Below are 27,703 nucleotides of genomic sequence, written 5' to 3'. Positions count from 1 at the left end.
AACCACTTCAGCATTGGTCACTTTATTGCAAGAGCCTTTTCCCCCAGCCCCTTCCCTCCCTCAGTGCAGCACAGGCAGCAGCAGCAGGCAGCCCCTGCAGGGCAAGAGGCTCCATCCCCTGCTGAGCTGCTGCCTTGGGCTCTTCCTCTCTCTCCCTTCCCCCTATGAGGAGCCAGCCTGGCACGAAGCTCAAGAGCCAGGTGGCTGCCCCCCTAAAGGCAGAGCTGCCCCAGGGGGGGACCACAGCTCAGCCAGGAGTGACCTTATTGCTGTGCCCTTACTGCTGGGACACTGCAGGTAAGCAGGCAGGGAGGTGCCAGCCTCAGCTTGCCCTGCTGGGCAGCAAGGGGGGGAGGCCCAGGCTGCAGCTGATGGTACCAGGTGGGACCAGGGGATGCCCTGGGCAAGGCTGCCACAGCCCTTGGAAACTCACCCTGGCTGCCAGCCCTCAGCAAGGCCTCCACTGCAGTGTCCTCCCTCTGCTCCTGCCTCCAGCAGAGGCTGCTGAGCCAGCTCCCCAGGGCAGAGGACTGCAGCTTGGCAGTGCCAAGAGAGCAGGAGCCTGGTGGTGTCACCTTGAGCAGCTGAGCCAGAGCTGCTGAGTCACCAACCACAGCTGGCCAGGGGCAAGCACCAGGCCTGGTCCTGCCACAGCAGCAGGAAGGCAGCCTGGCACTTGGTTCCCCTCCCCTCTGCTGCTGGCACCTTCTGTGCTCTGCCACTCCCCAGCTGAAGCCAGCTGAAATAAGGTCTAAGGTGAAGGTGAGCAGAGAGCAGAGAGCTTGCCACCAGAGCTGAGCAGCTGGCCCATGGCTGGTGCCAAGGGAGGAGCTCACAGCAGTGTCTGTGCCCACAGTGGGCCTGGGCCAGCAGGAGCAGGGGCTGCAGAAGATGAAGCTTGAGAGGTGAGGAGGAGGAGGAGGACTTGCAGAGTGATGGGGAAGCAGAGGAGTCCTTGAGGGGGCAGGCAGAGCTGCCCTCCCTCAGGCATCATGCAGCTGGCTCTCCTGCAGGAGGATCTTCTCCCCAGGCTTGAAGGCAGGCATGCCCAGGTAGGGGCAGCTGGCACAGCGGAAGGCATCCCCCAGGTAGCACTGCCAAGAGAAGGAAAAGCAGCTCCTGGAGGCAGGGGCACAGCTGGCAGCCCAGGGGCATGGCTGTGCCAGCCTCAGAGAGGGCAATGCTGGTGGTGCCCAGCAGGGATCAGCGGCACAGGCAGCTGGGGAGGGTCCTGCCCCGGGGAGCAGCAACCTCAGGCACTGGCACAGCCCAGGGGCTGCCCTGCTGGGAAGCAGCTCCATGGAGGAGGAGCTGGGAGTGCTGCTGGGCAGCAAGCTCTGCAGGGCACAGCCATGTGCCCCTGGGGCCCAGAGAGCCATCCTGGGGGCATTGAGAACAGCGTGGCCAGCAGGGCTGGGGAGGTTCTGCTGCCCCTCTGCCCTGCCCTGCCCTGCTGAGACCTCCCCTGCAATACTGTGCCCAGGTCTGGGCTCCGGAGACCTGCTGGGGAGAGGCCAAGGGAGGCTGTGAGGATGCTGAAGGGACTGGGACAGCTCTGCCATGGAGAAAGGCTGAGAGCCCTGGGGGGGTTTGGTCTGGGGAGGAGAAGGCTGAGAGGGATCTGAGCAATGCTTACAAATACCTGAGGGGTGGCTGGCAAGAAGGAGGTGCCAGGCCCTTGAGAGTGGTGCCCAGGGACAGGGCAGGGCTCAACAGGGACAAGCTGGCACCCAGGAGGCTCCACCTCAGCAGGAGGAGAAGCTTGTCTGCTGTGAGGCTGCTGGAGCCTGGAGCAGGCTGCCCAGAGAGGTTGTGGAGCCTCCTGCTCTGGAGCCTTCCAACCCCTCCTGGATGTGCTCCTGGGTGCCCTGCCCTGGCAGGGGGCTGGGCTGGAGAGCTCAGGGAGCAGCCACTAGGGAATAGAGCTGGCCAGGCACAGAGCCTGGCCTGCAAAGCACAGAGAGGAAGCAGGAGGAGTACTTACATTTCCACAGGCAGACTTGGGCTGGGAGCTCCTCTTCTCCTGCTCCAGCTCTTCAGCCAGGCCACAGGTGCTGCAGGCAAGCAGAGGAAGTCAGCTGCACCTTGCTGCCTGCAGGCTGGGAGGCATCAGCACTGGGCCCAGCCCTGCCCACAGGCACTGAGCCCTCCCCTCTCACACCACAGCTCACCCCAGGCTCTACACTGAGCTCCTCCACACCATGGCTGGCACAGAAGAGCTGAACCTGAGGCTGGGTGGGAAAGGACTCTGCAGCACCAACTGTGTGCTGCCTGCCAGGAGCTGAAGAGATCCTGCAGGGAGGCTGCAGAGAGACTTTGGCTGAGGGGGGCTGGAGCCAGGCCAGGGGGGAAGGGTTTGGAGCTGAGGCAGAGCAGGGTCAGAGTGGAGCTGAGGCAGAAGTTCTCCAGCAGGAGGGAGCTGAGGCTGTGGCCCAGGCTGCCCAGGGAGGCTGTGGCTGCCTCCTGCCTGGGGGGGTTGCAGGCCAGGCTGGGTGAGGCCTTGGGCAGCCTGGGCTGGGGGGAGGGGTCCCTGGGCATGGCAGGGGGTTGGAGCAGATAAGCTCTGAGGTCCTTCCCAAGCTGAGCCACTCCAGAGCCTGTGGTGTGCCCCCCCCAGCACTGACCAGTTCTTGCAGGCTTTCTTCTTGCCCAGATCCTTGCAGGAGGGAGCTCTGAGGGATGATGGATCTGGCTTCTTCAAATCCTCTGAATCCAGCAGCTCATCAGAGTCCAGAAGATCCTGGAAGAGAGCCCAGGGAGGAGAGCTGCCACCTGCCACTGCCTGCTGTGGCCCAGGACAGGCTGTGGCCAGTGGAAGAAATCTGCAGCCCTTTGCTAAGGGCTGCAAAGCTGCTGGGGGGCTTGGGACAGCTCTGCTGGGAGCCAGGGCTGAGAGCATTGAGGCTCTGAGCCTGGGAAGGAGCAGCCTGAGAGGGATCTCAGCAGTGCTGAGCAACACTCCCAGGGGGGCTGGCAGGAGGCTGGCCCCAGGCTTTCTGCAGTGGTGCCCAGGGACAGCACCAGGGGCAAGGGGCACAGGGCTGCAGGGCAGAAGTTGCACCTCAGCAGGAGGAGGAAGTGCTGGAATGGAAGGGTGGCAGAGGCCTGGGGCAGGCTGCCCAGAGAGCTGCTGGAGCCTCCATCTCTGGCCACAGCCCAAACCTGCTTGGTCCTGCTCCTGGCTCACCTCCTCTGGCTGACCCTGCCCTGGCAGGGGGCTGCACTGCCCCATCCCCAGGGGTCCCTTACAGCCCTGGCACTCTGGGACTCTGTGAAATGCTATCTGTGGCACTGGCACTGAGCTGTGCCCTTCCCTCCAGCTGTCCTCCAGGCCCTCTGGGGCCTCACCACCCCTCTGGGCTCCCAAGACCTCTCATGGCAGAGGAGAGATTTTGCCCTGGGGGATTCCTTTCCACCTTGTACAAGCTGTAAAGCTTCCCTGGGGGCAAGGACTGAAATGGAGCAAGGAAGGGGAAGGAAGCACAGCAAAGCCTCACAAATAACACCAGATACCATCTCTTCATCATTCATCTCACTGGCAGAGATAGTCCACAGCCTGGCAGCAGCTGGGTCCACAGAGGGTTTTCCTGGAGCCAAAACAGAGAGGCAGCAGCTGTCACTCCTGTGCCCTACCTGCTCCCTCCCAAGGAGAGTTCCAGCAGCTTTGGAAAGCCTCATTTCCAGCTTCCACCACAGCACTCCCCAGCCCAGAGCTGTCTCCTGGCCAAGGGATGGGGGAGAAGCTGGGCAGGAGCAGGCAGGGGGAGGCTGCAGCACAGAAGGCAAATCCCAGCCTGGGCTGCAGCCAAAGCAGCATTGCCAGCAGAGCCAGAGAGGGGATTCTGCCTCTGCTCTGCTCAGACCTCCCCTGCAGGGCTGGGGGCAGCTCTGGAGCCCTCAGCACAGGGAGGACCTGGAGCTGCTGGAGAATGCTCAGGGGCTTGGAGCAGCTCTGCTGTGAGGCCAGGCTGAGGGAGCTGGGGCTGTGCAGCCTGGAGAGGAGAAGGCTGCAGGGAGACCTTAGAGCAGCCTGCCAGGACCTGGAGAGGGCTACAGGAGGGATGGAGAGAGACTGCTCCCCAAGGCCTGCAGGGCCAGGCCCAGGGGCAATGGCTTCAGAGCAGATTGGGATTGGATGTGAGGAACAAGCTCTTTGCTCTGAGGGTGGTGGAACACTGGCACAGGCTGCCCAGGGAGGTGGTTGGGATCCATTGCAGGTGAGGCTGGAGAGGGCTCTGGGCAGCCTCATGCAGCTGGGGCTGTCCCTGCTGGGGGCAGGGGCTGGGGCTGGCTGAGCTCTGGAGCTCCCTTCCAACCCAACCCACTCTGTGATGCTGTGATTCTCTGCTGCCCACCCCAGGGGCACTCCTCACCTGAGGGAGCTGCTTTCTTGGCAAAGGGAAGTTGGAGCTGGCTTGAGGACCCCACCTCGAAGTTGGGCTTCCTGCCCTCCAGCTGAAGACTCAGCAGGTCCTTGCCTTGGTAGCCCAGGTGCTCCCGGACTGCCTGCACCTCCTGGGGGCTCAGGGCTTCCTTTTGCAGCTGCAGTGAGAGGCAGCAGCTTAGCCCCAGGCTGAAGGCCTTATTCCAGCCCCCAGCCCTCCACTCAGCACAGGCAATGCTCTGTCTCCCCCTGCCCCCCCCCCCAGCCCCCTGCTGCTGCTGCAGACAGCCCCCAGACTCAGCCCCAGCCAAGGAGGAGAACCAAACCCAGCAAGGCCCCAGGGGGCTCCAGCTGTGCCTGCAGGCCCTGGGGCCACACTCACCTCCTTCACCTCCACCAGCCCAGAGAGAGTCAGAGCTGTGGGCAGCCTGGCTGCTGTCTTTATGCTGCTGTTGTTGGCTGGAAGACACAAAGGCAGGAGGCAGGGGGAGGGAAGAATAAACTGAGAGACCTGGAAGGGTTGGGAGCTTCAGAGGGCAGTGTGGAGAAGCCAAAACTCTTTCTGCTGCCACTTCCAGCCCCAGTTTCAGCACTGCAGGCTGTGCCCCAGAAACACCACCAGCACACTGGCTTCTTGCTTCCCACTTCCACCCTGGACCACCTCCCTGTGCCAGCAAGGGATGAATGCAGGACAGGAAGAGAGGGAAATCAGCCTGGGGGCAGCTCCCTGGGTGGTGTTCCAAGGCAGGGGCTCTGCTTTCCCCTTCAAATCCAGCCCTGACCCTTCTGCCTCCTGAGCTGGCCCAGGGGAGGGCAACCAAGATGGGGAAAGGCCTTAAACACAACCTGTGAGGCACCTGGGGCTGTTCAGTCTAGAGGAGAGAAGGCTGGGAGGAGACCTCCCTGCCCTCTACAGCCCCTTGAGAAGGGATTGGAGTGAGAGGGGGTTGGGGTTGGGCTCTTGTACCCAGTCTCAGGTGGTAGAAGCAGAGGCAGCAGCCTCAGGCTGTGCCAGGGGAGGCTCAGGTTGGAGATGAGGAACAGTTTCATCCCAGGAAGGGTTCTCAGGCCCAGGGTTGGGGGGCGGCTGGGGGGCAGCTGGGAGGGGGCTGTGAGGTGCTTGGGAGGGGGCTGGGGAGGGGTTGGGAGGAGGCTGTGAGGGGCTTGGGAGGGGGGCTGGGAGAGGGGCTGGGGGCAGCTGGGAGAGGGGCTGGGGGCAGCTGGGAGAGGGGCTGGGAGGGGGGCTGGGAGGTGCTTGGGAGGGGGGCTGGGAGAGGGGCTGGGAGAGGGGCTGGGAGGTGCTTGGGAGGGGGCTGGGAGGGGGGCTGGGAGGCAGTGGCCCAGCAGCAGGGGCGGCACCCGGGCGAGCAGCTGGGGCTGGACCATCTCCGATGCCTTTCCCACCCTCCCCAGCTGGAGGCCGCCGTGGCTGGCCCTGCCCTGCGGCCCCGGGCGGCAGGCTGCAGCCTCACCTGGCCCCGTGAGCACAGGCTCCCGCAGCAGGACTCTGCCCCCCGGCCTCAGGACGCGAGCGATCTCGGCCAGCAGCTCGGCGCTGTGCTGCGCGGCGCTGCCCGGCACCAGCCCCGACAGCACCACCTCGAAGCTGGACTCCCCGTGGCGTGCTGCAAGGCAGGCAGAGCAAGAGTCAGCTGTGCACACAGCCTGCCGCAGGCTGCCACCGCCCTCTTCCCCCCTGCTGACAGCAGCAGCACCGGAGGGGGCACAGCAGATGCTGCACCCAACGCTGACCGCAGGGAGCTGGCAGGGCTGGGGGGGAGCTCAGGGCTCAGCCAGCTCCAAGCCCCTGCCCTGGCCAGGGACACCTCACACCACAGCAGGTTGCTCACAGCCACCTCCAGCCTGGCTGCAAACACCTCCAGGGATGGGGCTGGGATGGACTTACAGCCCAGGACCTTCACAGAATGCATCAGGCTGGCAGGGAGCCTCCAAGGGCCTCCTGCCCACCCCCCCTGCAGGCAGCAGGGACAGCTCCAGCTGCAGCAGGCTGCCCAGGGACACAGCCAGGCTGAGCTGGAAGGGCTGCAGGGATGGAGCCTCCACCACCTCCCTGGGCAGCCTGGGCCAGGCTCTCCCCAGCCTCCCTCTGCACAACTTCCTCCTCAGCTCCAACCTAACTCTGCCCTGCTCCAGCTCCAAACCATTGCCCCTGGGCCTAGCCCCACAGCCCCTTCTGAGCAGTCCCTCCCCAGCCTGCCTGCAGCTGCCCTGCAGCTCTGCAGCTGCAGCTCTGAGCTCTGCCTGCAGCCTTCTCTCCTGCAGGCTGCACAGCCCCAACCCTCCCAGCCTGGCCCCAGGGCAGAGGTTCTGCAGCCCCCTGAGCACCTTGGTGGCCTCCTCTGGAGCCCTTCCAGCAGGTCGATGCCACCGAGGTGCCAGCCCTGCAGGACAGGAACCCCCTCAGCCCTCAAACCAAAGATGGAACCCGAGGCTCCTGCTCACACTGGAAGAGCTGGTCAACATTCTCCACGCAGACTTTGTTATCAGCTCCCACCACAGCCTGGATTTTATCCACCAAGGCCTTCAGAGCTTCCCCTGGGGAGGAGCTGTCCCAGAGGATGGCCACGCGCTGGCCGGGCACGATGCCGTACTCGCCCATGGCCACAGCTGCACCCAGCCTGCAGAGGGGGGAAGAGGTCAGGGCAGAGAGAAGGAGAAAGGATGAGAGCCAAGGGCAGCAGGGACTTCGATGGCCTGTGCCCTAACCACAGGGCCCTGCCCTGGGGAGGCCACAGCTGGAAGACTGCCTCCAGCTCTGGGCTCCCCAGCTCCAGAGGGACAGGGATCTGCTGCAGAGAGGCCAAGGGAGGGCTCCAAGGCTGCTGAAGGGACTGCAGCACTGCCTGGGCAGGAGAGGCTGAGAGCCCTGGGGGGTGCAGTGTGCAGAGGAGAAGGCTGAGAGGGATCTGAGCAATGTCTCTCCAGAGCTGAGGGCTGGGGGGCAGGAAGGGAGGCACAGGGCCAGGCTCTGCTCACTGTGCCCTGGGGGAGCACAAGAGGCAAGGGCTGGAAACTGCAGCCCAGGAGCTTCCAGCTCAGCAGGAGGAAGAACTTCTTGGCTGGGAGGCTGCCAGAGGCCTGGAGCAGGCTGCCCAGAGAGGTTGTGGAGTCTCCTGCTCTGGAGCCTTCCCAGCCCTGGCTGGATGTGTTCCTGTGCCCCTGGGCTGGGCTCTCTGCTCCTGCTCTGGCAGGGGGGGCACACTGCTGGCTCAGCTTCAGCCAGCCATCCACCACCCCCCCAGGTCCTTCTCCACTGAGCAGCTCTCAGCCACTCTGCCCCCAGCCTGCAGCACTGCCTGGGGTTGCTGTGGCCCAGGTGCAGCACTCAGCACTTGGCCTTTGCTGGATCTCCTGCAGCTGACCTTGGCTCAGACATCACACACAGCCTGGTGCCCTCTGCAAACTTGCTGAGGCTGCACTCAATGTTAAGGACATTAAGGATATGAAGGACAACTGCCCCCAGCTCTTTGGGCAGCAGCAGAAGTCTCTCTGCAGCCTTCCTGTGGGATCCTGGCAGCAGCTCTGAGGTCCCCCTGGAGCCTTCTCCTCCCCAGGCTGCACAGCCCCAGCTCCCTCAGCTGTGCTCCCAGCAGAGCTGCTCCAGCCCTGGCAGCATCTCTGTGGCCTCCCCTGGCCTCACTCCACAGCTCTGTGGCCTCCTCCTGCTGGGGACAGCAGAGCTGGAGGCAGGGCTGGGGGTGAGGTCTGAGCTGAGCCCAGGGGCAGGATCCCTGCTCCTGACCCCCAGCTCCAGAGTGCCAGGACCAGGCAGGCTCCACAGCCCCAGGGCTTGGCTGGCCAGGGCTCACTGAGGAGCCAAGGAGTCCATCTCCAGCACACCAGCAGCAGCCCCACCACGCCAGGCAGGAGGCTGCATGGCTGGATCCATGCTGGCTGCGGGGGCAGAGGCCTTATCTGCCCTTCACACACTTCTAAGAGGCCTTGAGGAACAACTCTGCCCCAAACAGGGCGAGGAAGGTGCCTGAGACACTGCTGCAGAGCTGATTCAGCTTCAATGGATGAAGAATTACAGGATCAACCAGCTTGGAAAGGACCTCAGAGCTCATCCAGCCCAACCTAGCACCCAGCACCTCCTGACCACTCAGCCATGGCTCCAAGTGCCTCGTCCAAGCCTTTCCTGAGCACCCCCAGGGATGGGGACTCCACCACCCCCCTGGGCAGCACATCCCCAGGGCCAATCTCTCTGCCTGGGGAGAATTTCCTCCTCACCTCCAGCCCAAACCTCCCCTGGCACAGCTTGAGACTGTGTCCTCTTGTTCTGGTTCTGGGTGCCTGGGAGAAGAGCCCAACCCCCACCTGGCTACAACCTCCCTGCAGGGAGTTGCAGAGAGCAAGAAGGTCTCCCCTGAACCTCCTCCTCTCCAGGCTAAGCAACCCCAGCTCCCTCAGCCTCTCCTCACAGGGCTGTGCCCCAGACCCCTCCCCAGCTTTGTTGCCCTTCTGTGGACACCTTCAAGTCTCTCAATGTCCTTCTTGACCTGAGGGGCCCAGGGCTGGACACAGGCCTCAAGGTGCTGAGCAGAGAGCTGCAGCGCACAGCACCAAAGCCTCCAGAGCCTTCCCTGCCTTGTGCTACACAAGGGGCAGCTCCAGCGGCCGGGACGCGGCCCCGGGCTGAGGGCAACAACCGGCCCGGCCCCGCGGCAGCTCGGGAGGCTAAAGACAGCCCCCGGCACCGGCAGGGACCGGCTCGGAGGGACGGGGAAGGAGAAAGGCGGAGGAATGGCACAGCCGCCACGGCGGCCGCCTCGGACCAGGCTCTGAGGAAGGCTTTTTGCCCTCGGCTCCGCTCCCTGCTCCTCACCCCCCGCCCCGCTCCCTGCCCCTCTCCCCCGGCTCCACTCCCTGCCTCTCGCCCCCGGCTCCGCTCCCTGCCCCTCTCCCCCCGCCCCCGGCTCCGCTCCCTGCCCCCCGCCCCCCGGCTCCGCTCCCTGCCCCTCTCCCCCCGCCCCCGGCTCCGCTCCCTGCCCCCCGCCCCCCGGCTCCGCTCCCTGCCCCTCGCCCCCGGCTCCGCTCCCTGCCCCCCGCCCCCCGGCTCCGCTCCCTGCCCCCCGCCCCCCGGCTCCGCTCCCTGCCCCTCTCCCCCCGCCCCCGGCTCCGCTCCCTGCCCCCCGCCCCCCGGCTCCGCTCCCTGCCCCTCTCCCCCCGCCCCCGGCTCCGCTCCCTGCCCCCCGCCCCCCGGCTCCGCTCCCTGCCCCCCGCCCCCCGGCTCCGCTCCCTGCCCCTCTCCCCCCGCCCCCGGCTCCGCTCCCTGCCCCCCGCCCCCCGGCTCCGCTCCCTGCCCCCCGCCCCCCGGCTCCGCTCCCTGCCCCCCGCCCCCCGGCTCCGCTCCCTGCCCCTCTCCCCCCGCCCCCGGCTCCGCTCCCTGCCCCTCTCCCCCCGCCCCCGGCTCCGCTCCCTGCCCCTCGCCCCCCGCCCCCGGCTCCGCTCCCTGCCCCTCGCCCCCGGCTCCGCTCCCTGCCCCTCTCCCCCCGCCCCCGGCTCCGCTCCCTGCCCCTCGCCCCCCGGCCCCGCTCTCGGCTCCCCCCCCGGCCCCGCTCTCGGCTCACCCCCGGCCCCGCTCTCCGCTCCCCCCCGGCCCCGCTCTCCGCTCACCCCCGGCCCCGCTCTCGGCTCCCCCCCCGGCCCCGCTCTCGGCTCACCCCCGGCCCCGCTCTCCGCTCCCCCCCGGCCCCGCTCTCCGCTCACCCCCGGCCCCGCTCTCCGCTCACCCCCGGCCCCGCTCTCCGCACACCCCCGGCCCCGCTCTCCGCTCACCCCCGGCCCCGCTCTCCGCTCACCCCCGGCCCCGCTCTCCGCTCACCCCCGGCCCCGCTCTCCGCTCACCCCCGGCCCCGCTCTCCGCTCACCCCCGGCCCCGCTCTCCGCTCGCGCTCGTCCCCTCTCCCGGCTGCACTCTCTCCGCGTCCCGGCCTGACGCCGTCACCGCCGCGTGCCGTCACCGCCGCGTGCCGCCCCCGCAGACGTCATCGCCCTCTGCCCGCTTCCAAGATGGCGGCGGCGGGCAGCCTGCGGCGGGCGGGCTGGGGGCTGTGGCGAGGCCGCGCGGGTGAGGGGCCCGGGGGTGTGTGTGTCGGGGGGGGAGAGGTGAACGCTTGGCTGGGCTGGGCCGGGCCGGGCCGGGAGTGCGCTCGTGCTCGTGCCCGTGGCCCTGCCGGCAGCGCGGCGGGCGGGGCCGGGCGGGGCGGGGGAAGGTGAGGTGAAGGGCAGGGGCAGGGCGCCGCCAGGGGGCGCTGTGGGGGGCGCGGGGCCGGCTCCAGGCCCTGGCTGCCAGCACTGCGGGGCGGGGCCTGCCCTGCCCTGCCCTGCCCTGCCCTGCCCTGCCCTGCCCTGTCCTGCCAGGGTCTCTGTCCAGAGCGCGCTGCAGGGGCAATGGGAGGAGACCCCCAACAGCGGGCTGGGGGCCTGCCCACCCCTGGCGCCCCCTTGGCCCTGGAACTGCCCCGGGAGGCGGGGGGGGGGAACCAGAGCGGGGGGAGGGGTTTGAGGGGAGGGGGTTTGAGGGGAGGGGTTTGAGGGGGAGGGGGTCGAGGGGGAGGGGGTTGAGGGGAGGGGGAGGGGGGTTTGAGGGGGAGGGGTTTGAGGGGGAGGGGGTTGAGGGGAGGGGGTTGAGGGGAGGGGGTTGAGGGGAGGGGGAGGGGGTTTGAGGGGGAGGGGTTTGAGGGGAGGGGGTTGAGGGGAGGGGGTTGAGGGGGAGGGGGTTGAGGGGGATTGGGGTTGAGGGGAGGGGATTTGAGGGGAGGGGGTTTGAGGGGTAGGGGGTTGAGGGGGAGGGGGTTGAGGGGGAGGGGGTTAGGGGGAGGGGGTTTGAGGGGGATTGGGGTTGAGGGGGAAGGGGTTTGAGGGGGAGGGGGTTTGAGGGGAGGGGTTTGAGGGGGAGGGGTTTGAGGGGGAGGGGTTTGAGGGGGAGGGGTTGAGGGGGAGGGGGTTAGGGGGAGGGGGTTTGAGGGGGATTGGGGTTGAGGGGGAGGGGTTTGAGGGGAGGGGGTTTGAGGGGGAGGGGTTTGAGGGGGAGGGGGTTGAGGGGGAGGGGGTTGAGGGGGAGGGGGTTTGAGGGGAGGGGGTTGAGGGGAGGGGTTGAGGGGGAGGGGGTTGAGGGGGAGGGGGTTTGAGGGGAGGGGGTTGAGGGGGAGGGGGTTGAGGGGGAGGGGGTTAGGGGGAGGGGGTTTGAGGGGGATTGGGGTTGAGGGGGAGGGGTTTGAGGGGGAGGGGGTTAGGGGGAGGGGGTTTGAGGGGAGGGGGTTGAGGGGAGGGGGTTGAGGGAGGGGGTTGAGGGGGAGGGGGTTGAGGGGGAAGGGGTTTGAGGGAGGGGTTTGAGGGGGAGGGGGTTGAGGGGGAGGGGGTTGAGGGGGAGGGGGTTGAGGGGGAGGGGGTTAGGGGGAGGGGGTTTGAGGGGAGGGGGTTGAGGGGAGGGGGTTGAGGGGGAGGGGGTTGAGGGGGAGGGGGTTGAAGGGGATTGGGGTTTGAGGGGGAGGGGGTTGAGAGGGATTGGGATTGAGGGGAGGGGGTTTGAGGGGGAGGGGGTTTGAGGGGAGGGGGTTTGAGGGGGAGGGGGTTTGAGGGGAGGGGGTTTGAGGGGGAGGGGATTGAGGGGGAGGGGGTTTGAGGGGGAGGGGGTTTGAGGGGGAAGGGGTTGAGGGGGAGGGGGTTGAGGGGAGGGGTTTGAGGGAGGGGGTTGAGGGGAGGGGGTTTGAGGGGGAGGGGGTTTGAGGGGAGGGAGTTGAGGGGAGGGGGGTTTGAGGGGAGGGGGTTGAGGGGAGGGGGTTGAGGGGAGGGGGTTTGAGGGGGAGGGGGTTTGAGGGGGAGGGGGTTTGAGGGGAGGGGGTTGAGGGGAGGGGGTTTGAGGGGGAGGGGGTTTGAGGGGAGGGGGTTGAGGGGGATTGGGGTTGAGGGGGAGGGGGTTGAGGGGGAGGGGGTTTGAGGGGAGGGGTTTGAGGGGAGGGGGTTTGAGGGGGATTGGGGTTTGGGGGGGATTGGGGTTTGGGGGAGGGGGTTTGAGGGGAGGGGGTTTGAGGGGGAGGGGGTTGAGGGGAGGGGGTTGAGGGGAGGGGGTTGAGGGGAGGGGGTTTGAGGGGGAGGGGGTTTGAGGGGAGGGGGTTGAGGGGAGGGGTTTGAGGGGAGGGGGTTGAGGGGAGGGGGTTTGAGGGGGAGGGGTTTGAGGGGAGGGGGTTGAGGGGGATTGGGTTGAGGGGGAGGGGGTTGAGGGGGAGGGGGTTTGAGGGGAGGGGTTTGAGGGGAGGGGGTTTGAGGGGGATTGGGGTTTGGGGGGGATTGGGGTTTGGGGGGAGGGGGTTTGAGGGGAGGGGGTTTGAGGGGGAGGGGGTTTGAGGGGAGGGGGTTGAGGGGAGGGGGTTTGAGGGGGAGGGGGTTTGAGGGGGAAGGGGTTTGAGGGGAGGGGGTTTGAGGGGGTGCCTTGCTGGTGAGAGTGTTTCAGTGTGGGCCCTGCCAGCCAAGCCTCAGTGCAGTCCAATGAGAAGCTCTTAGAGAGCAGCTGTGGGCAGGTGCTGGGCTGCCCTTGGGACCCCCAGGGCTGCTAGCACTGCCCCCTCCCCATGAGAGCTGTGGGCTGCCCTTGGGACCCCCAGGGCTGCTAGCACTGCCCCCTCCCCATGAGAGCTGTGGGCTGCCCTTGGGACCCCCAGGGCTGCTAGCACTGCCCCCTCCCCATGAGAGCTGTGGGCTGCCCTTGGGACCCCCAGGGCTGCTAGCACTGCCCCCTGCCCATGAGAGCTGTGGGCTGCCCTTGGCACCCCCAGGGCTGCTAGCACTGCCCCCTCCCCATGAGAGCTGTGGGCTGCCCTTGGCACCCCCAGGGCTGCTAGCACTGCCCCCTCCCCATGAGAGCTGTGGGCTGCCCTTGGGACCCCCAGGGCTGCTAGCACTGCCCCCTCCCCATGAGAGCTGTGGGCTGCCCTTGGGACCCCCAGGGCTGCTAGCACTGCCCCCTCCCCATCAGAGCTGCGGGCTGCCCTTGGGACCCCCAGGGCTGCTAGCACTGCTCCCTCCCCAGGGTGCTGCTCACCTCTTGCCCCAGGCTCAGGGCTCAGCACCTTCCCTCCAGCTGCCCCAGGAGGGAGGGGGTTGTGCTCCGGGGGGGGCACTGCCTGCTTTGCTTCCAGTCCCAGACTGGGAAACTCCTTTCTGCTTGTGCCAGCTGCGGGCTGCTGCCCCTGGCAGGATCTTCCCTCTGCAGCACACCTGAGCCCAGCTTGAGGGGTGCTGCTGGGGAGTGCACACCAGGCTGGCTCTGGCACCCTCTTGCCCTTTTCAGCTGTGCTGCCTGCAGCTCCCTCCCTCCTTTGCCTTTCCTTGCTGTGCTTCCCCCTCTGGGAGGGGATGGCTGACTCCCTTGGTTTCCCTTTGCAGTGGTGAGGTGGCAGCCCTGCCCCCCGAGGCGTGCTCTGCAGGCCTCAGCTGTGCTGAGGAGCAGCTCTGATGGGCAGAAGAAGGAACCCTTTGCCTCCTCCTCTCAGTTTGAGTTGCACCCAAACGATTACCAGCCCGCAGGGGAGCCTCAGGGCCCTCCCCCCAGGTAACTCAGTGCTGGCAGCCTGAGAGGCTTTGGCCTCCTGGGGCTCCCACCTGAAACCTGGGGACAATGAACTCCAGAGTGAGTGGAGCCCCAGGCTGCAGGGGCTGGAGAGCAGCTGGCTGGGGGGCTGAGAACTCCACTGCCCACCCTGGAGGCAGGAGGGGATTTGCATCCAGGAGGGAGCCTCTGGGAGCTGCAAGGCACAGCCCTCACTGCTGGCTTCTGTGGCAGTCCACAGGACACAGGGACAACAGATGTCCACAAGGCCAGGGCTGTGGAGCACCCCTGGGAGATCCTTACAGCTGGGGGCCTGGGGGGGTTGTTAGTCAAAAGAAAGGGAACCTGGGGCTGCTTGGTGTCCAGGCTTGAGTCCTCTCTTATTTTGTTTCTCTTCTCCTTTCATGGCAAAGGTTCCTTAAGAATCCTTTCTCTTGAAAGGGAAGGAGGAGGAGGAGGAGGAGGAGGAGGAGAGGGGGGAGGGGGAGGAGAGGGAGGAAGAGGGGGGGGGAAGAGGGAGAGGGAGGAGGGAGAGGAGGAGAGGAGGAGGGAGAGGAGAGAGAGGAGGGAGAGGAGGAGAGGGAGGAGGAGGAGGAGAGGGAGGAGGGAGAGGAGGAGAGGGAAGGGGGAGAGGAGAGGGAGGGGGAGAAGGAGAGGGAGGAGGGAGAGGAGGAGAGGGAGGGGGGAGAGGAGAGGGAGGGGGAGAAGGAGAGGGGGGAGGGGGAGGAGGGGGAGAGGGAGGGGGAGGAGGAGGAGAGGGAGGGGGAGGAGGGGGAGAGGGAGGGGGAGGAGGGGGAGAGGGAGGGGGAGGAGGAGAGGGAAGGGGAGGAGGAGAGGGGGGAGGAGGAGGAGGAGAGGGAGGGGGAGAAGAAGAGGGAGGAGGGGGAGGAGGAGGAGGAGAAGCTTGTCCTGAGCAGCTCGGCAGGTGTGGCAGCGAGTGAGTGGCAGAGGCTGGGCTGTGGGGGGCTGCTGGGGCCCTGTCCTGCCTGTCCCAATCCCTTCTCCTAGCTCCAGCGGCCAGGGGGAGCAGGAGTCTGAGGACTACGAGAGCGAGGAGCAGCTGCAGCAGCGAATCCTCTCGGCGGCGCTGCCCTTCGTGCCTCAGCTGGGCTGGACTGCAGAGGCCATCGCAGAGGGGGCCAAGGTATGTGGGGAGGGGGGCAAGAAGCCTCCTGCAGGCTGGGGGGAGCTGACAAAGGCAGCCAGGCCTGCATGCTGCCCCACACACACTTGGGTGGTGTGCGCCAGGCACATAGTGCTGGGGCAGGAAGGTGCCCAGGGGGCCCCTGCAGAGCCCAGCTGAGACTGAGCTGAGCCTGGAGTGCTGCCAGAGCCCAGCTGAGGCTGAGCTGAGCCTGGAGTGCTGCCAGAGCCCAGCTGAGGCTGAGCTGAGCCTGGAGTGCTGCCAGAGCCCAGCTGAGGCTGAGCTGAGCCTGGAGTGCTGGCAGAGCCCAGCTGAGGCTGAGCTGAGCCTGGAGTGCTGGCAGAGCCCAGCTGAGGCTGGGCTGAGCCTGGAGTGCTGCCAGAGCCCAGCTGAGGCTGAGCTGAGCCTGGAGTGCTGCCAGAGCCCAGCTGAGGCTGAGCTGAGCCTGGAGTGGTGCCAGAGCCCAGCTGAGGCTGAGCTGAGCCTGGAGTGCTGCCAGAGCCCAGCTGAGGCTGAGCTGAGCCTGGAGTGCTGCCAGAGCCCAGCTGAGGCTGAGCTGAGCCTGGAGTGCTGCCAGAGCCCAGCTGAGACTGAGCTGAGCCTGGAGTGCTGGCAGAGCCCAGCTGAGGCTGAGCTGAGCCTGGAGTGCTGGCAGAGCCCAGCTGAGGCTGGGCTGAGCCTGGAGTGCTGCCAGAGCCCAGCTGAGGCTGGGCTGAGCCTGGAGTGCTGCCAGAGCCCAGCTGAGGCTGAGCTGAGCCTGGAGTGCTGCCAGAGCCCAGCTGAGGCTGAGCTGAGCCTGGAGTGCTGCCAGAGCCCAGCTGAGGCTGGGCTGAGCCTGGAGTGCTGCCAGAGCCCAGCTGAGGCTGAGCTGAGCCTGGAGTGCTGCCAGAGCCCAGCTGAGGCTGAGCTGAGCCTGGAGTGCTGGCAGAGCCCAGCTGAGGCTGGGCTGAGCCTGGAGTGCTGCCAGAGCCCAGCTGAGGCTGGGCTGAGCCTGGAGTGCTGCCAGAGCCCAGCTGAGGCTGGGCTGAGCCTGGAGTGCTGCCAGAGCCCAGCTGAGGCTGAGCTGAGCCTGGAGTGCTGCCAGAGCCCAGCTGAGGCTGGGCTGAGCCTGGAGTGCTGCCAGAGCCCAGCTGAGACTGAGCTGAGCCTGGAGTGCTGCCAGAGCCCAGCTGAGGCTGGGCTGAGCCTGGAGTGCTGCCAGAGCCCAGCTGAGGCTGAGCTGAGCCTGGAGTGCTGCCAGAGCCCAGCTGAGGCTGAGCTGAGCCTGGAGTGCTGGCAGAGCCCAGCTGAGGCTGGGCTGAGCCTGGAGTGCTGCCAGAGCCCAGCTGAGGCTGGGCTGAGCCTGGAGTGCTGCCAGAGCCCAGCTGAGGCTGAGCTGAGCTGAGCCTGGAGTGCTGCCAGAGCCCAGCTGAGGCTGGGCTGAGCCTGGAGTGCTGCCAGAGCCCAGCTGAGGCTGAGCTGAGCCTGGAGTGCTGCCAGAGCCCAGCTGAGGCAGGCTGGGCTGAGCCTGGAGTGCTGGCAGAGCCCAGCTGAGGCTGAGCTGAGCTGAGCCTGGAGTGCTGCCAGAGCCCAGCTGAGGCTGAGCTGAGCCTGGAGTGCTGGCAGAGCCCAGCTGAGGCTGAGCTGAGCCTGGAGTGCTGCCAGAACCCAGCTGAGGCTGAGCTGAGCTGAGCCTGGAGTGCTGGCAGAGCCCAGCTGAGGCTGAGCTGAGCCTGGAGTGCTGCCAGAGCCCAGCTGAGGCTGAGCTGAGCCTGGAGTGCTGCCAGAGCCCAGCTGAGGCTGAGCTGAGCCTGGAGTGCTGCCAGAGCCCAGCTGAGGCTGAGCTGAGCTGAGCCTGGAGTGCTGCCAGAGCCCAGCTGAGGCTGGGCTGAGCCTGGAGTGCTGCCAGAGCCCAGCTGAGGCTGGGCTGAGCCTGGAGTGCTGCCAGAGCCCAGCTGAGGCTGAGCTGAGCCTGGAGTGCTGGCAGAGCCCAGCTGAGGCTGAGCTGAGCTGAGCCTGGAGTGCTGCCAGAGCCCAGCTGAGGCTGAGCTGAGCCTGGAGTGCTGCCAGAGCCCAGCTGAGGCTGAGCTGAGCCTGGAGTGCTGGCAGAGCCCAGCTGAGGCTGAGCTGAGCTGAGCCTGGAGTGCTGCCAGAGCCCAGCTGAGGCTGAGCTGAGCCTGGAGTGCTGCCAGAGCCCAGCTGAGGCTGGGCTGAGCCTGGAGTGCTGCCAGAGCCCAGCTGAGGCTGAGCTGAGCCTGGAGTGCTGCCAGTGCCCTGCTGAGGCTGAGCTGAGCCTGGAGTGCTGCCAGAGCCCAGCTGAGGCTGAGCTGAGCCTGGAGTGCTGCCAGAGCCCAGCTGAGGCTGAGCTGAGCCTGGAGTGCTGCCAGAGCCCAGCTGAGGCTGAGCTGAGCCTGGAGTGCTGCCAGAGCCCAGCTGAGGCTGGGCTGAGCCTGGAGTGCTGCCAGTGCCCTGCTGAGGCTGAGCTGAGCCTGGAGTGCTGCCAGAGCCCAGCTGAGGCTGAGCTGAGCCTGGAGTGCTGCCAGAGCCCAGCTGAGGCTGAGCTGAGCCTGGAGTGCTGCCAGAGCCCAGCTGAGGCTGGGCTGAGCCTGGAGTGCTGCCAGAGCCCAGCTGAGGCTGAGCTGAGCCTGGAGTGCTGCCAGAGCCCAGCTGAGGCTGAGCTGAGCCTGGAGTGCTGCCAGTGCCCTGCTGAGGCTGAGCTGAGCCTGGAGTGCTGCCAGAGCCCAGCTGAGGCTGAGCTGAGCCTGGAGTGCTGGCAGAGCCCAGCTGAGGCTGAGCTGAGCCTGGAGTGCTGCCAGAGCCCAGCTGAGGCTGGGCTGAGCCTGGAGTGCTGGCAGAGCCCAGCTGAGGCTGAGCTGAGCCTGGAGTGCTGCCAGAGCCCAGCTGAGGCTGAGCTGAGCCTGGAGTGCTGCCAGAGCCCAGCTGAGGCTGAGCTGAGCCTGGAGTGCTGGCAGAGCCCAGCTGAGGCTGAGCTGAGCCTGGAGTGCTGCCAGAGCCCAGCTGAGGCTGAGCTGAGCCTGGAGTGCTGCCAGAGCCCAGCTGAGGCTGAGCTGAGCTGAGCCTGGAGTGCTGCCAGAGCCCAGCTGAGGCTGAGCTGAGCCTGGAGTGCTGCCAGAGCCCAGCTGAGGCTGGGCTGAGCCTGGAGTGCTGCCAGAGCCCAGCTGAGGCTGAGCTGAGCCTGGAGTGCTGCCAGAGCCCAGCTGAGGCTGAGCTGAGCCTGGAGTGCTGGCAGAGCCCAGCTGAGGCTGAGCTGAGCCTGGAGTGCTGCCAGAGCCCAGCTGAGGCTGAGCTGAGCCTGGAGTGCTGCCAGAGCCCAGCTGAGGCTGAGCTGAGCTGAGCCTGGAGTGCTGCCAGAGCCCAGCTGAGGCTGAGCTGAGCCTGGAGTGCTGCCAGAGCCCAGCTGAGGCTGGGCTGAGCCTGGAGTGCTGCCAGAGCCCAGCTGAGGCTGAGCTGAGCCTGGAGTGCTGCCAGAGCCCAGCTGAGGCTGAGCTGAGCTGAGCCTGGAGTGCTGCCAGAGCCCAGCTGAGGCTGGGCTGAGCCTGGAGTGCTGCCAGAGCCCAGCTGAGGCAGAGCTGAGCCTGGAGTGCTGGCAGAGCACAGCTGAGGCTGAGCTGAGCCTGGAGTGCTGGCAGAGCCCAGCTGAGGCTGAGCTGAGCCTGGAGTGCTGCCAGAGCCCAGCTGAGGCAGAGCTGAGCCTGGAGTGCTGCCAGAGCCCAGCTGAGGCTGAGCTGAGCCTGGAGTGCTGCCAGAGCCCAGCTGAGGCTGAGCTGAGCCTGGAGTGCTGGCAGAGCACAGCTGAGGCTGAGCTGAGCTGAGCCTGGAGTGCTGCCAGAGCCCAGCTGAGGCTGAGCTGAGCCTGGAGTGCTGCCAGAGCCCAGCTGAGGCTGGGCTGAGCCTGGAGTGCTGCCAGAGCCCAGCTGAGGCTGAGCTGAGCCTGGAGTGCTGGCAGAGCCCAGCTGAGGCTGAGCTGAGCCTGGAGTGCTGCCAGAGCCCAGCTGAGGCTGAGCTGAGCCTGGAGTGCTGCCAGAGCCCAGCTGAGGCTGAGCTGAGCCTGGAGTGCTGGCAGAGCACAGCTGAGGCTGAGCTGAGCCTGGAGTGCTGCCAGAGCCCAGCTGAGGCTGAGCTGAGCCTGGAGTGCTGCCAGAGCCCAGCTGAGGCTGAGCTGAGCCTGGAGTGCTGGCAGAGCCCAGCTGAGGCTGAGCTGAGCCTGGAGTGCTGCCAGAGCCCAGCTGAGGCTGAGCTGAGCCTGGAGTGCTGCCAGAGCCCAGCTGAGGCTGAGCTGAGCCTGGAGTGCTGGCAGAGCACAGCTGAGGCAGGCTGAGCTGAGCCTGGAGCCCTGGGTGAGTGCAGTGCTGCTCTGCTTAACTTCTGACAGCTTTTGGATGCTGTTGGCTCCTAGGCTGGGCCTGGGAGGTGTTTCCCAGCCTGGTGAGGTTGTGCCTGCAGGGCAGGGCTGCTCCCCAGCTGGGCCCTGCTCAGCAGAGTGCTTCTGCCCCCTGCAGAGCCTGGGCCTCTCGGGAGCTGCCGCAGGGATGTTCCACAGCGACGGCAGCGACCTGGTGCTGCACTTCGTGTCGCAGTGCAACAGCAGGCTGGCTGAGCTGCTGAGGCAGCAGCAGAAGCAGGTGCAGCTGGGTGAAGCAGAGTGAGTACTGGCCAGGAGGGGACATCCTCGGGGGTTGCATGGACAGGAGGCCCCTGGGGACACAGACACTTGAAGTAGGAGGTGTCCTTTCCCCAAGTGAAATGACCTGGCCAGCCACAGAGCTGGGCCAGCAGCCTGGAGGGGAGAGCTGGGGCAGGCAAGAGATGGAGCTGGGAGTTCCACTGGAGTTGAACTTGGGTGTGCTTCACCTCATGCAGTCAGAGAAGGGCAGGGCTTGGAAGGCAGCTCTGGAGATCACCCTGAGCCCTGCTGCCAGAGCAGGGCCACCCAGGGCAGGCCACCAGGGAACACATCCAGGGGGCCCTTGAAGGCCTCTGCAGAAGGAGGCTCCACAGCCTCCCTGGGCAGCCTGCCCCAGGGCTCTGCCAGGTTAGGAGTGAAAAGCTTCCTCTCCTCTTGAGGTGGAGCTTGCAGTGTTCCACACTGAGCCCTTTGCCCCTTCACCAACTCCTGGCTGCTGTAGCTCCCTCCCTGTGGGGTGTTAATTCCCCCCCTGTGGGGTGTGAGTGTTCCCCCTGTGGGGTGTGAGTGTTCCTCTGTGGAGTGTGAGTGTCCCCTCTCCCTGTGGGGTGTGAGTGTTCCCCCTGTGGGGTGTGAGTGTTCCCTCCCCCTGTGGGGTGTGAGTGTTCCCTTCCCCTGTGGGGTGTTAATTCCCCCCCTGTGGGGGTGTTAGCTCCCCCCCTGTGTGCAGCTCTCTCTCTCTCTCTGTGTGCCTGCCCCAGGAGGAAGCCTACAGCTCAGTTCCTGAGGGATGCTGTGGAAGCCAGGCTGAGGATGCTGATCCCCTACATTGAGCAGTGGCCCCAGGTACCATGGGATGTCAGGGCTGGCTCCTCCTCTCTGCTTGTGTCTGCTTAACACACTGGGGAGACTCTGCCTGGGGCTGCCCCCTGCCTGCAGGTGCTCAGGACCAGGCTGGATGAGGCCCTGAGCAGCCTGGGCTGGGGGCAGGGGTCCCTGCCTGTGGAGCTGGGATGAGCTTTGAGCTCCCTTCCAGCCCAGCCCCTTCTGTGCTCTGCAGCAGAGCAGCTCAAGGCTGTGACTGAGCCCCCCCCTGGCTTCAGCTGGTTTGCAGCCTCCCCTTGGAAGGAGGCAGTGGGAGGTGCTCTCAGGACAGCTCTTTCTTGCAGTTCTGGGAAGGCAGAGCCCCCCAGGCTTCCCCCCCACCAAGCTGGGGTCCCCAGGGCACAGGCTGTGCCTCTGGAGTCTCCTTGCAGTGTCCCAGCAGCACAGGGAATGCCAGGCTGGAAGGGACCCCCCCAGCTGATCAGGGGGCTGGAACAGCTCCCCTGTGGGGCCAGGCTGGGAGAGCTGGGGCTCTGCAGCCTGGGGAAGGGAAGGAAACTGACAGCAGGCTGCCAGGACCTGAAAGGGCTCCAGGAGAGCTGGGGAGGGACTCTGGGCAAGGGCTGGGATGAGGGAGAATGGCTTGGAGCTGGCAGAGGGCAGGTTGAGACTGGGGAGGAGGAGGAAATTCTTCAGAGTGAGGCTGGGGAGAGCCTGGCAGAGGCTGCCCAGGGAGGCTGTGGCTGCCCCCTGCCTGGAGGTGTTCCAGGCCAGGCTGGATGAGGCCTTGGGCAGCCTGGGCTGGGGGGAGGGGTGCCTGGGGTTGGCACTGGATGGTCTCTGAGGTCCCTTCCTACCCAAAGCACTCTGTGCATCTCTGATCATCTGCTCCAGCCTGCAGGCAGGCTCCTGGCAGCCTTGTTCTGCCTCCTCTGGGACCCTGGTATGGCAAACCCTCAGCAGCCTGAGCCTGGCTCTGTGGTCTCAGAAGGCTCAGGGCTTCCAAGTGCAGATCCCAGTCTCCAGCCACCTGTCCCAGGGTGGGAAGGGAACTGAGTTGTGGCCTCAGGAGCAGGCAGAGTTCCAAACCTTTGGGCTGCAAGGGTGGTGGCTGCAAAGTCAGCCCCAGCTGAAGCCAGGGCTCCTCACAGAGAGGAGAGCAGTGCTGAGTGTGCTTTGTCTGGGGAGGGTGCTCTGTGCCTCTCCTGGCACTGTGTTGCTGTGTCCCCAGGCTGCAGGGTGCCCCAGCAGGCCTGGCTGGGTGGCTGCTCTGCCCCTGCTAGCTGCTTGGAGTTGAAGGAGAGAGCTGAGAGCTTTGGCTCCCTGCCTGCAGGGCCACAGCAGCAGTGGGAGGCAGCTCAGCCTGTGCTGTGCTTAGGAGCCTGGAGAGGCAGCTCAGAGGGGCACAGCACAGAGGGGTGGGAGCTGAGTGGGATGCTGTGGGCTCCACCTCCACAGCAGGAGAAACCTCTCTGCTGGGAGGGAGCCCTGGAGCAGGCTGCCCAGAGAGGTTAGGGAGTCTCCTTCCTTGGAGGCTTTCAGAGCTCAGGGGCCTGAGCTCAGCTGCCTCACTGAAACCATGAGCCACAAAGGCTGCAGCCTGGGCTTGAGCCTGCAAGGGGCACTGGCAGCACAGACAGCAAAGCACAGCCTGGGGGCAGCCAGAGCAGCCTGGCCAGCAGTGCCCCTCTGCTCTGCTGAGGCCCCACCTTCACTGCTGCATCCAGCACACAGGGGCATGGAGCTGCTGGGGCAGGGCCAGAGGAGGCCCCAGAGATGCTCAGAGGCTGCAGAGCCTCTGCCCTGGGGCCAGGCTGGGAGAGCTGGGGCTGTGCAGCCTGCAGGAGAGAAGGCTGCAGGCAGAGCTCAGAGCTGCAGCTGCAGAGCTGCAGGGCAGCTGCAGGCAGGCTGGGGAGGGACTGCTCAGAAGGGGCTGTGGGGCTAGGCCCAGGGGCAATGGTTTGGAGCTGGAGCAGGGCAGAGTTAGGTTGGAGCTGAGGAGGAAGTTGTGCAGAGGGAGGCTGGGGAGAGCCTGGCCCAGGCTGCCCAGGGAGGTGGTGGAGGCTCCATCCCTGCAGGCCTTCCAGCTCAGCCTGGCTGTGTCCCTGGGCAGCCTGCTGCAGCTGGAGCTGTCCCTGCTGCCTGCAGGGGGGGTGGACAGGAGGCCCTTGGAGGCTGCCTGCCAGCCTGGTGCCCTCTGTGGAGCTGTGGAAGGACTTCTGCCAGCTGGAAAGAGCTGGGAGGACTTCTCAGTGGGAGCTGGAACCAGGTCAGCAGCAGCAGGCACAGGAGAGCAGAGCATTGTTAGGCTGCTTCATTGCTGTGCCCTCCTCTCCCCAGCTCCCCATCTGTCTGTGTCTTCCCTCTGCAGGCTCTGAGCATCCTGCTGCTCCCTCACAATGTCCCTTCCAGCCTCAGCCTCCTCACCAGCATGATTGATGACATCCTGCACTATGCTGGAGACCAGGCCACAGATGTAAGTCTTGGTGCTTGGCAGGCTGCCTGGCTTCCAGGCTGGAGGCCAGGAGGAGAAGCTCCTTGGGTGTGAGGGAGCCCTGGAGCAGGCTGCCCAGAGAGGTTGTGGAGCCTCCCTCTCTGGAGGCTGTCAAACCCCCCCCGGATGTGTTCTGTGTGAGCCAGGGCTGATTCTCTTCTGGCAGGGGCTTGGGCCTGCTGATCTGTGGCCTTGATGATCACTTCCAGCCCTACCACTGTGTGACTCCACCAGCCCAGCTAGGGAAGGCAGCAGGCTGCCCTTGAACACAGTCCTGGGGTGAAGCAACCTATTGGTTGGGCAAGGCAGAGGTCCCCAGGAGCACCCAAGGGCCCTGAGGGGCTGTAGCCTGAACTCCCACAGGCATTCAGGAGCCCCCAGGGACTGAGTGCAAATGAGTGCCAGGGGGGTGGAGGCAAATCCAAAGGTCTGATGTCCAAGGAGCTTTGAAATGCTTTGGTTTGAAGAGCAAACTGGGGGGAGTTTGAGTTCAGCCCTGGGGGCAGGGCCGAGGGAGGGAGCTCCGAGTTCATCCCCGGGGGCAGGGCCGAGGGAGGGAGCTCCGAGTTCATCCCCGGGGGCAGGGCCGAGGGAGGGAGCTCCGAGTTCATCCCCGGGGGCAGGGCCGAGGGAGGGAGCTCCGAGTTCATCCCCGGGGGCAGGGCCGAGGGAGGGAGCTCCGAGTTCATCCCCGGGGGCAGGGCTGAGGGAGCACCCAGCCTGAGCCTCCCCTGCTGCTGCTTGGAGCCTTTGCCTCTGGGCCTGCTGCTTGGAGGGAGCTGCAGAGAGCAAGGAGGTCTCCCCTCAGCCTCTGTTCTTCCAGACTGAACACCCCCAGCCCTCTTCTCCAGGCCCTTCCCCAGCCTCCCTGCCCTGCTCTGGACAGGCTCCAGCCCCTCAGTGGCTTTCCTGCAGGGAGAGCCCAGAGCTGAGCCCAGCACTCAGCTGTGGCCTCCCCAGAGCTGAGCACAGGGGGATGGTCACCTCCTGCCCCTGCTGCCCAGCCTGTGTCTGACCCAGGCCAGGAGGCCTTTGGCCTTCTTGGCCCCCTGGGCTCTGCTGCCTCCTGTTCAGTCACCTCTCAAGCAGTGCCCCCAGGAGCCTCTGCAGGCTGCAGCCTCCCAGCACACATCCCCAGGGCTGCAGCTCCCCAGGGGGTTGTTGTGAGCCAGGGGCAGGCCCTGGCCCCTGGGGCTGAGCTCCCCAGCTCCCAGTGCAAAGCTTCCCTGCCCTGCAGCAGGTGGGCACAGCACCCAGCTTGGGGCCACCATCTGGTGTCCTGGATGTGCACTGAGCTCACAGCTGGCCCTCTCCCTGCTCTCTTGCCCCTGCAGTTCAACTGGTACACGAGGAGGGCAGTGCTCACTGCCATCTACAGCACCTCAGAGCTGGTGATGCTGCAGGACTCCTCCCAGGACTTCCAGGACACTTGGCACTTCCTGGAGAGCAGAGTGGCTGATGCCATGAGCATGAGCAGCACAGCTGAGCAGGTAAGGCCAAGGGCAGGCCACACACAGAGTTCACACAGGGCTTGGAAGGGACCCCTGGGGATGGGGCAGTGCAGCCCCCTGCCAGGGCAGGGTCACCCAGAGGAGGTGAGCCAGGAGCGGGACCAAGCAGGTTTGGGCTGTGGCCAGAGATGGAGGCTCCAGCAGCTCTCTGGGCAGCCTGCCCCAGGCCTCTGCCACCCTTCCATTCCAGCACTTCCTCCTCCTGCTGAGGTGCAACTTCTGCCCTGCAGCCCTGTGCCCCTTGCCCCTGGTGCTGTCCCTGGGCACCACTGCAGAAAGCCTGGGGCCAGCCTCCTGCCAGCCCCCCTGGGAGTGTTGCTCAGCACTGCTGAGATCCCTCTCAGGCTGCTCCTTCCCAGGCTCAGAGCCTCAATGCTCTCAGCCCTGGCTCCCAGCAGAGCTCTTCCAGGCCCCTCATAGAATCAATAAGGTTGAGAGAGAGCTCAGAGCTCATCCAGCCCCTCCTGACAACTAACCCATGGCACCAAGTGCCACATCCAGTCCCCTCCTGAACCCCTCCAGGGATGGGGACTCCACCACCTCCCTGGGCAGCACATCCCAATGGCCAACAACTCCCAGCAGCTTTGCAGCCCTTTGCTGCCCCTCTGCCCTTCTGGAGCTGGGGAGCCCAGACCTGGCCCCAGGCCCCCAGCTGTGGCCTCCCCAGGGCAGAGCAGGAGGGCAGGAGAGCCTCCCTCGCCCTGCTGGCCACACTCCCCATGGTGCACCCCTGGAAGGCATTGGCTTTCTTGGCCACAAGGGCACATTGCTCCTCATGGGCATCCTCTTGGCCCCCAGGTCCCTCCCCCCCGGAGCTGCTCTGCCCACAGCCTGCTCCCAGGCTGCACTGCTGCGTGGGGGTTGCTGTTCCCCAGGTGCAGGGCTTTGCCCTTGCCCTTGCTGCAGCTCATTGGCTTGCTCCCCAGCTGCCACTGCACATGCAGCACTCCCCAGCTGGCCCTGCAGGCAGGCCTGGCCCCATCCCTGGAGCACTCAGAGTGAGGCTCAGCAAGGCTCTGAGCAGCCTGGCCTGGTGGAGGGCTGCAGGGGGGGGTTGGAGTGGGTGACCCTGGGAGGTCCCTTCCAACCCAAAGCATTCTGTGATTGTGTCCCCAGGCCTGCAGGCCACACAGGGAGCTGCTGGGGGAGCTGCTGGCAGTGCTGGGAGCTGTGGTTCAACACCAGGAGCTGCTTCTGTGTCACCCAGAGCTGCCCTCTGCATCAGCCTGAGCCATGCTCAGGGACACTGCCCAGGGAGTCTCTTCCAGGTTCCTGTCTCTGGCCATCACCTGCCTGCAGGGCTTGGGCTCTGGCACCACCTCTCTGCAGCAGCTGTGTCCAGAGGAAAAGCCAAGCTCGTGTTCTTGTGCCTCCTAGGTGCAGTCCACTGGAGCAGCAGTTGTGCAGGGCCTGCTGGGAGCTGCAGTGACTGTAAGTAGTGCTGGGAGCAGCAGGGTTCTGCTCTCCCTCCCCCTGCTGAAGGCCAGCAGGCTTCCCCTCCCACACCAGCAGGACAAAGAGTTGTCTCCAGGACTTGGGAGGATGCTTGCCTCAGCACTTGGGGCTTGGTTCATGGAATGAGTTGGGTTGGAAGGAACCTTAAAGCTCATCCAGTTCCACTCCACCCTGGGCAGGGACCCCTCCCAGCAGCTCAGCTTGCTGCAGGCCTGGCCCTGAGCCACAGCCTCCCTGGGCAGCCTGTGCCAGAGTCTCCCTGCCCTCACTGCCAGCAATGGCCTCCTAATCTCCAGGCCCAGTCTGCCCAATCCAAGCTTCAATCCATTCCCTCTCCTCCTGCCACCACCAGCCCTTGTGGAAAGTCCCTTCCCAGCTTTCCTGTGGAGCCCTTCCAGGGGACACACACACTGGAATGTCACTGGTTTGTGGGGAAGGAGGTTGGAAGAGAGCACAAAAGCAGCCTGAAGCTGCAGGGTGATCCCCAGGGGTGAGAGGGGATCAGAGCACACACTGCAGCCCCCCACTGCCTGTCACAAGAGCTCCTCCTGCACTGCAGACTGGGGGAGGAGGCTGGGCTGGGAGGCCATGCAGGAGGTGGCTGCTGACCCCCTGCAGCTGCTCCAGCTGACTGCAAGGTCCTTCCAAGCCTTCATCCATCTCCTGGCAGCATCCTGCTGCAGAGGGAGCTGCACTTGCCCTGGCATGCAGAACCACACAGCTGTCAGGGCTGGAAGGGACCTGGCCAGGCTGGATGAGGCCTTGAGCAGCCTGGGCTGGGGGAGCAAGCTGGGGCCAGGGTTTGGAGGAGGGCCACTTGTGCCAGGCCAAGGGGGGATGGTTTGGACTGCAAGAGGGAGATGGAGAGTGGGGAGAAGAAGAAATGTTGGAGCCTGAGGGTGGGGAGAGCCTGGCCCAGGCTGCCCAGGGAGGTGGTGGAGGCTCCATCCCTGCAGCCCTTCCAGTTCAGCCTGGCTGTGTCCCTGGGCAGCCTGCTGCAGCTGGAGCTGTCCCTGCTGCCTGCAGGGGGGGTGGACAGGAGGCCCTTGGAGGCTGCCTCCCAGCCCAGTGCCAGCTGTGACTCTCTGAATCACCCAGTCCAATAGCAACCCAGCTCCACCCTGGACACCAGCCCCTGGCCCCCAGTGCCATGGCCACAGGGCTCTGCAACACCTCCAGCCATGGGGACTCCACCACCTCCCTGGGCAGCCTCTGCCAGGCCCTGACCACTCTGACACCAAAGACATTTTGCCTCCTCTCCAACCTCAGCCTCCCCTGGCACAGCTCCAGGCCAGTTCCTCTCCTTCCATCCCCTGAGCCTGGGGAGCAGAGCCCAGCCCCAGCCCCCCTGCAGCCTCCTCTCAGGGAGCTGCAGAGAGCAGTGAGGTCTGGGCCCGGATGTGTAACCAGCAGGGCTGGGCAGCGGCCATGGCGTCCGGGGAGCGCTGCCTCTGCCCCGGGCTCACCGCTCCCTCCTGCCTCTGTCCCGCAGATGCGCAACCTGGTGGGGCTGAACCAGCGCCGGTGAGGAGGAGCCGGCGGCGCGGAGCGGGGCTGGCCGTGCCCCAGCCCTTCCCCGGACCAATAAAGCCGAGCCCCAGCCTCGCACGGACTCCTTTTGCGGGCGGACCGCCGCGGGGGGGCGCAGCGGGACCGGGACGGGGACTGGGACGGACCGGGGGGGCGGGGCCAGGC

General features: G+C 66.2%; 2 protein-coding genes across 4 annotated transcripts; one reads left to right on the top strand and one right to left on the bottom strand.

The window, feature by feature from the left end:
• CIAPIN1 (cytokine induced apoptosis inhibitor 1) lies at window positions 1–10,427 on the bottom strand. Of its 3 annotated transcripts, none has more exons than XM_068171085.1 (9): window positions 10,276–10,427; window positions 6,848–7,023; window positions 5,857–6,009; window positions 4,767–4,843; window positions 4,374–4,542; window positions 3,514–3,587; window positions 2,625–2,740; window positions 1,985–2,054; window positions 1–1,094 (listed from the first exon to the last, which is right to left on the bottom strand). In XM_068171085.1, exons 2-9 carry the CDS (start codon window positions 7,002–7,004, stop codon window positions 984–986), a joined length of 927 nt encoding a protein of 308 aa, XP_068027186.1. In that variant the 5' UTR covers window positions 7,005–7,023; window positions 10,276–10,427; the 3' UTR covers window positions 1–983. The 3 variants fall into 3 exon arrangements, with proteins under 3 accessions (XP_068027186.1, XP_068027187.1, XP_068027188.1); XM_068171086.1 differs by having other exon boundaries at window positions 6,848–7,024; window positions 10,283–10,427; XM_068171087.1 differs by lacking the exon at window positions 10,276–10,427 and adding an exon at window positions 9,976–9,990.
• On the top strand, window positions 10,376–27,613 carry COQ9 (coenzyme Q9). Its single transcript, XM_068171084.1, has 9 exons — window positions 10,376–10,475; window positions 13,793–13,958; window positions 14,964–15,099; window positions 19,599–19,741; window positions 20,485–20,569; window positions 22,920–23,024; window positions 24,377–24,532; window positions 25,931–25,984; window positions 27,501–27,613. The coding sequence occupies exons 1-9, from the start codon at window positions 10,418–10,420 to the stop codon at window positions 27,534–27,536; spliced, it is 939 nt and encodes a 312-aa protein (XP_068027185.1). The 5' UTR covers window positions 10,376–10,417; the 3' UTR covers window positions 27,537–27,613.
• The last annotated feature ends 90 nt before the right edge of the window (window positions 27,614–27,703 follow it).

The sequence above is a fragment of the Melanerpes formicivorus genome, unplaced genomic scaffold (assembly GCF_026170545.1).
Source record: "Melanerpes formicivorus ecotype bairdi unplaced genomic scaffold, bMelFor1.0.p_v2 SCAF_1687, whole genome shotgun sequence".
Lineage (NCBI taxonomy): Eukaryota > Metazoa > Chordata > Aves > Piciformes > Picidae > Melanerpes > Melanerpes formicivorus.
This window is presented reverse-complemented; position numbering and strand designations above follow the sequence as displayed.

Coding starts and splice junctions, on each gene's coding strand:
- CIAPIN1 (XM_068171085.1), bottom strand. CDS start 7,004: ATGGGCGAGTACGGCATCGTGCCCGGCCAGCGCGTGGCCATCCTCTGG. Junction 3,588..4,373: donor CAAGAAAGCAGCTCCCTCAG/GTGAGGAGTGCC, acceptor TTTTGGCTCCAG/GAAAACCCTCTGTGGACCCA. Junction 2,055..2,624: donor AAGAAAGCCTGCAAGAACTG/GTCAGTGCTGGG, acceptor GCTTGCCTGCAG/CACCTGTGGCCTGGCTGAAG.
- COQ9 (XM_068171084.1), top strand. CDS start 10,418: ATGGCGGCGGCGGGCAGCCTGCGGCGGGCGGGCTGGGGGCTGTGGCGA. Junction 13,959..14,963: donor CCTCAGGGCCCTCCCCCCAG/GTAACTCAGTGC, acceptor CCCTTCTCCTAG/CTCCAGCGGCCAGGGGGAGC. Junction 15,100..19,598: donor CCATCGCAGAGGGGGCCAAG/GTATGTGGGGAG, acceptor TGCCCCCTGCAG/AGCCTGGGCCTCTCGGGAGC.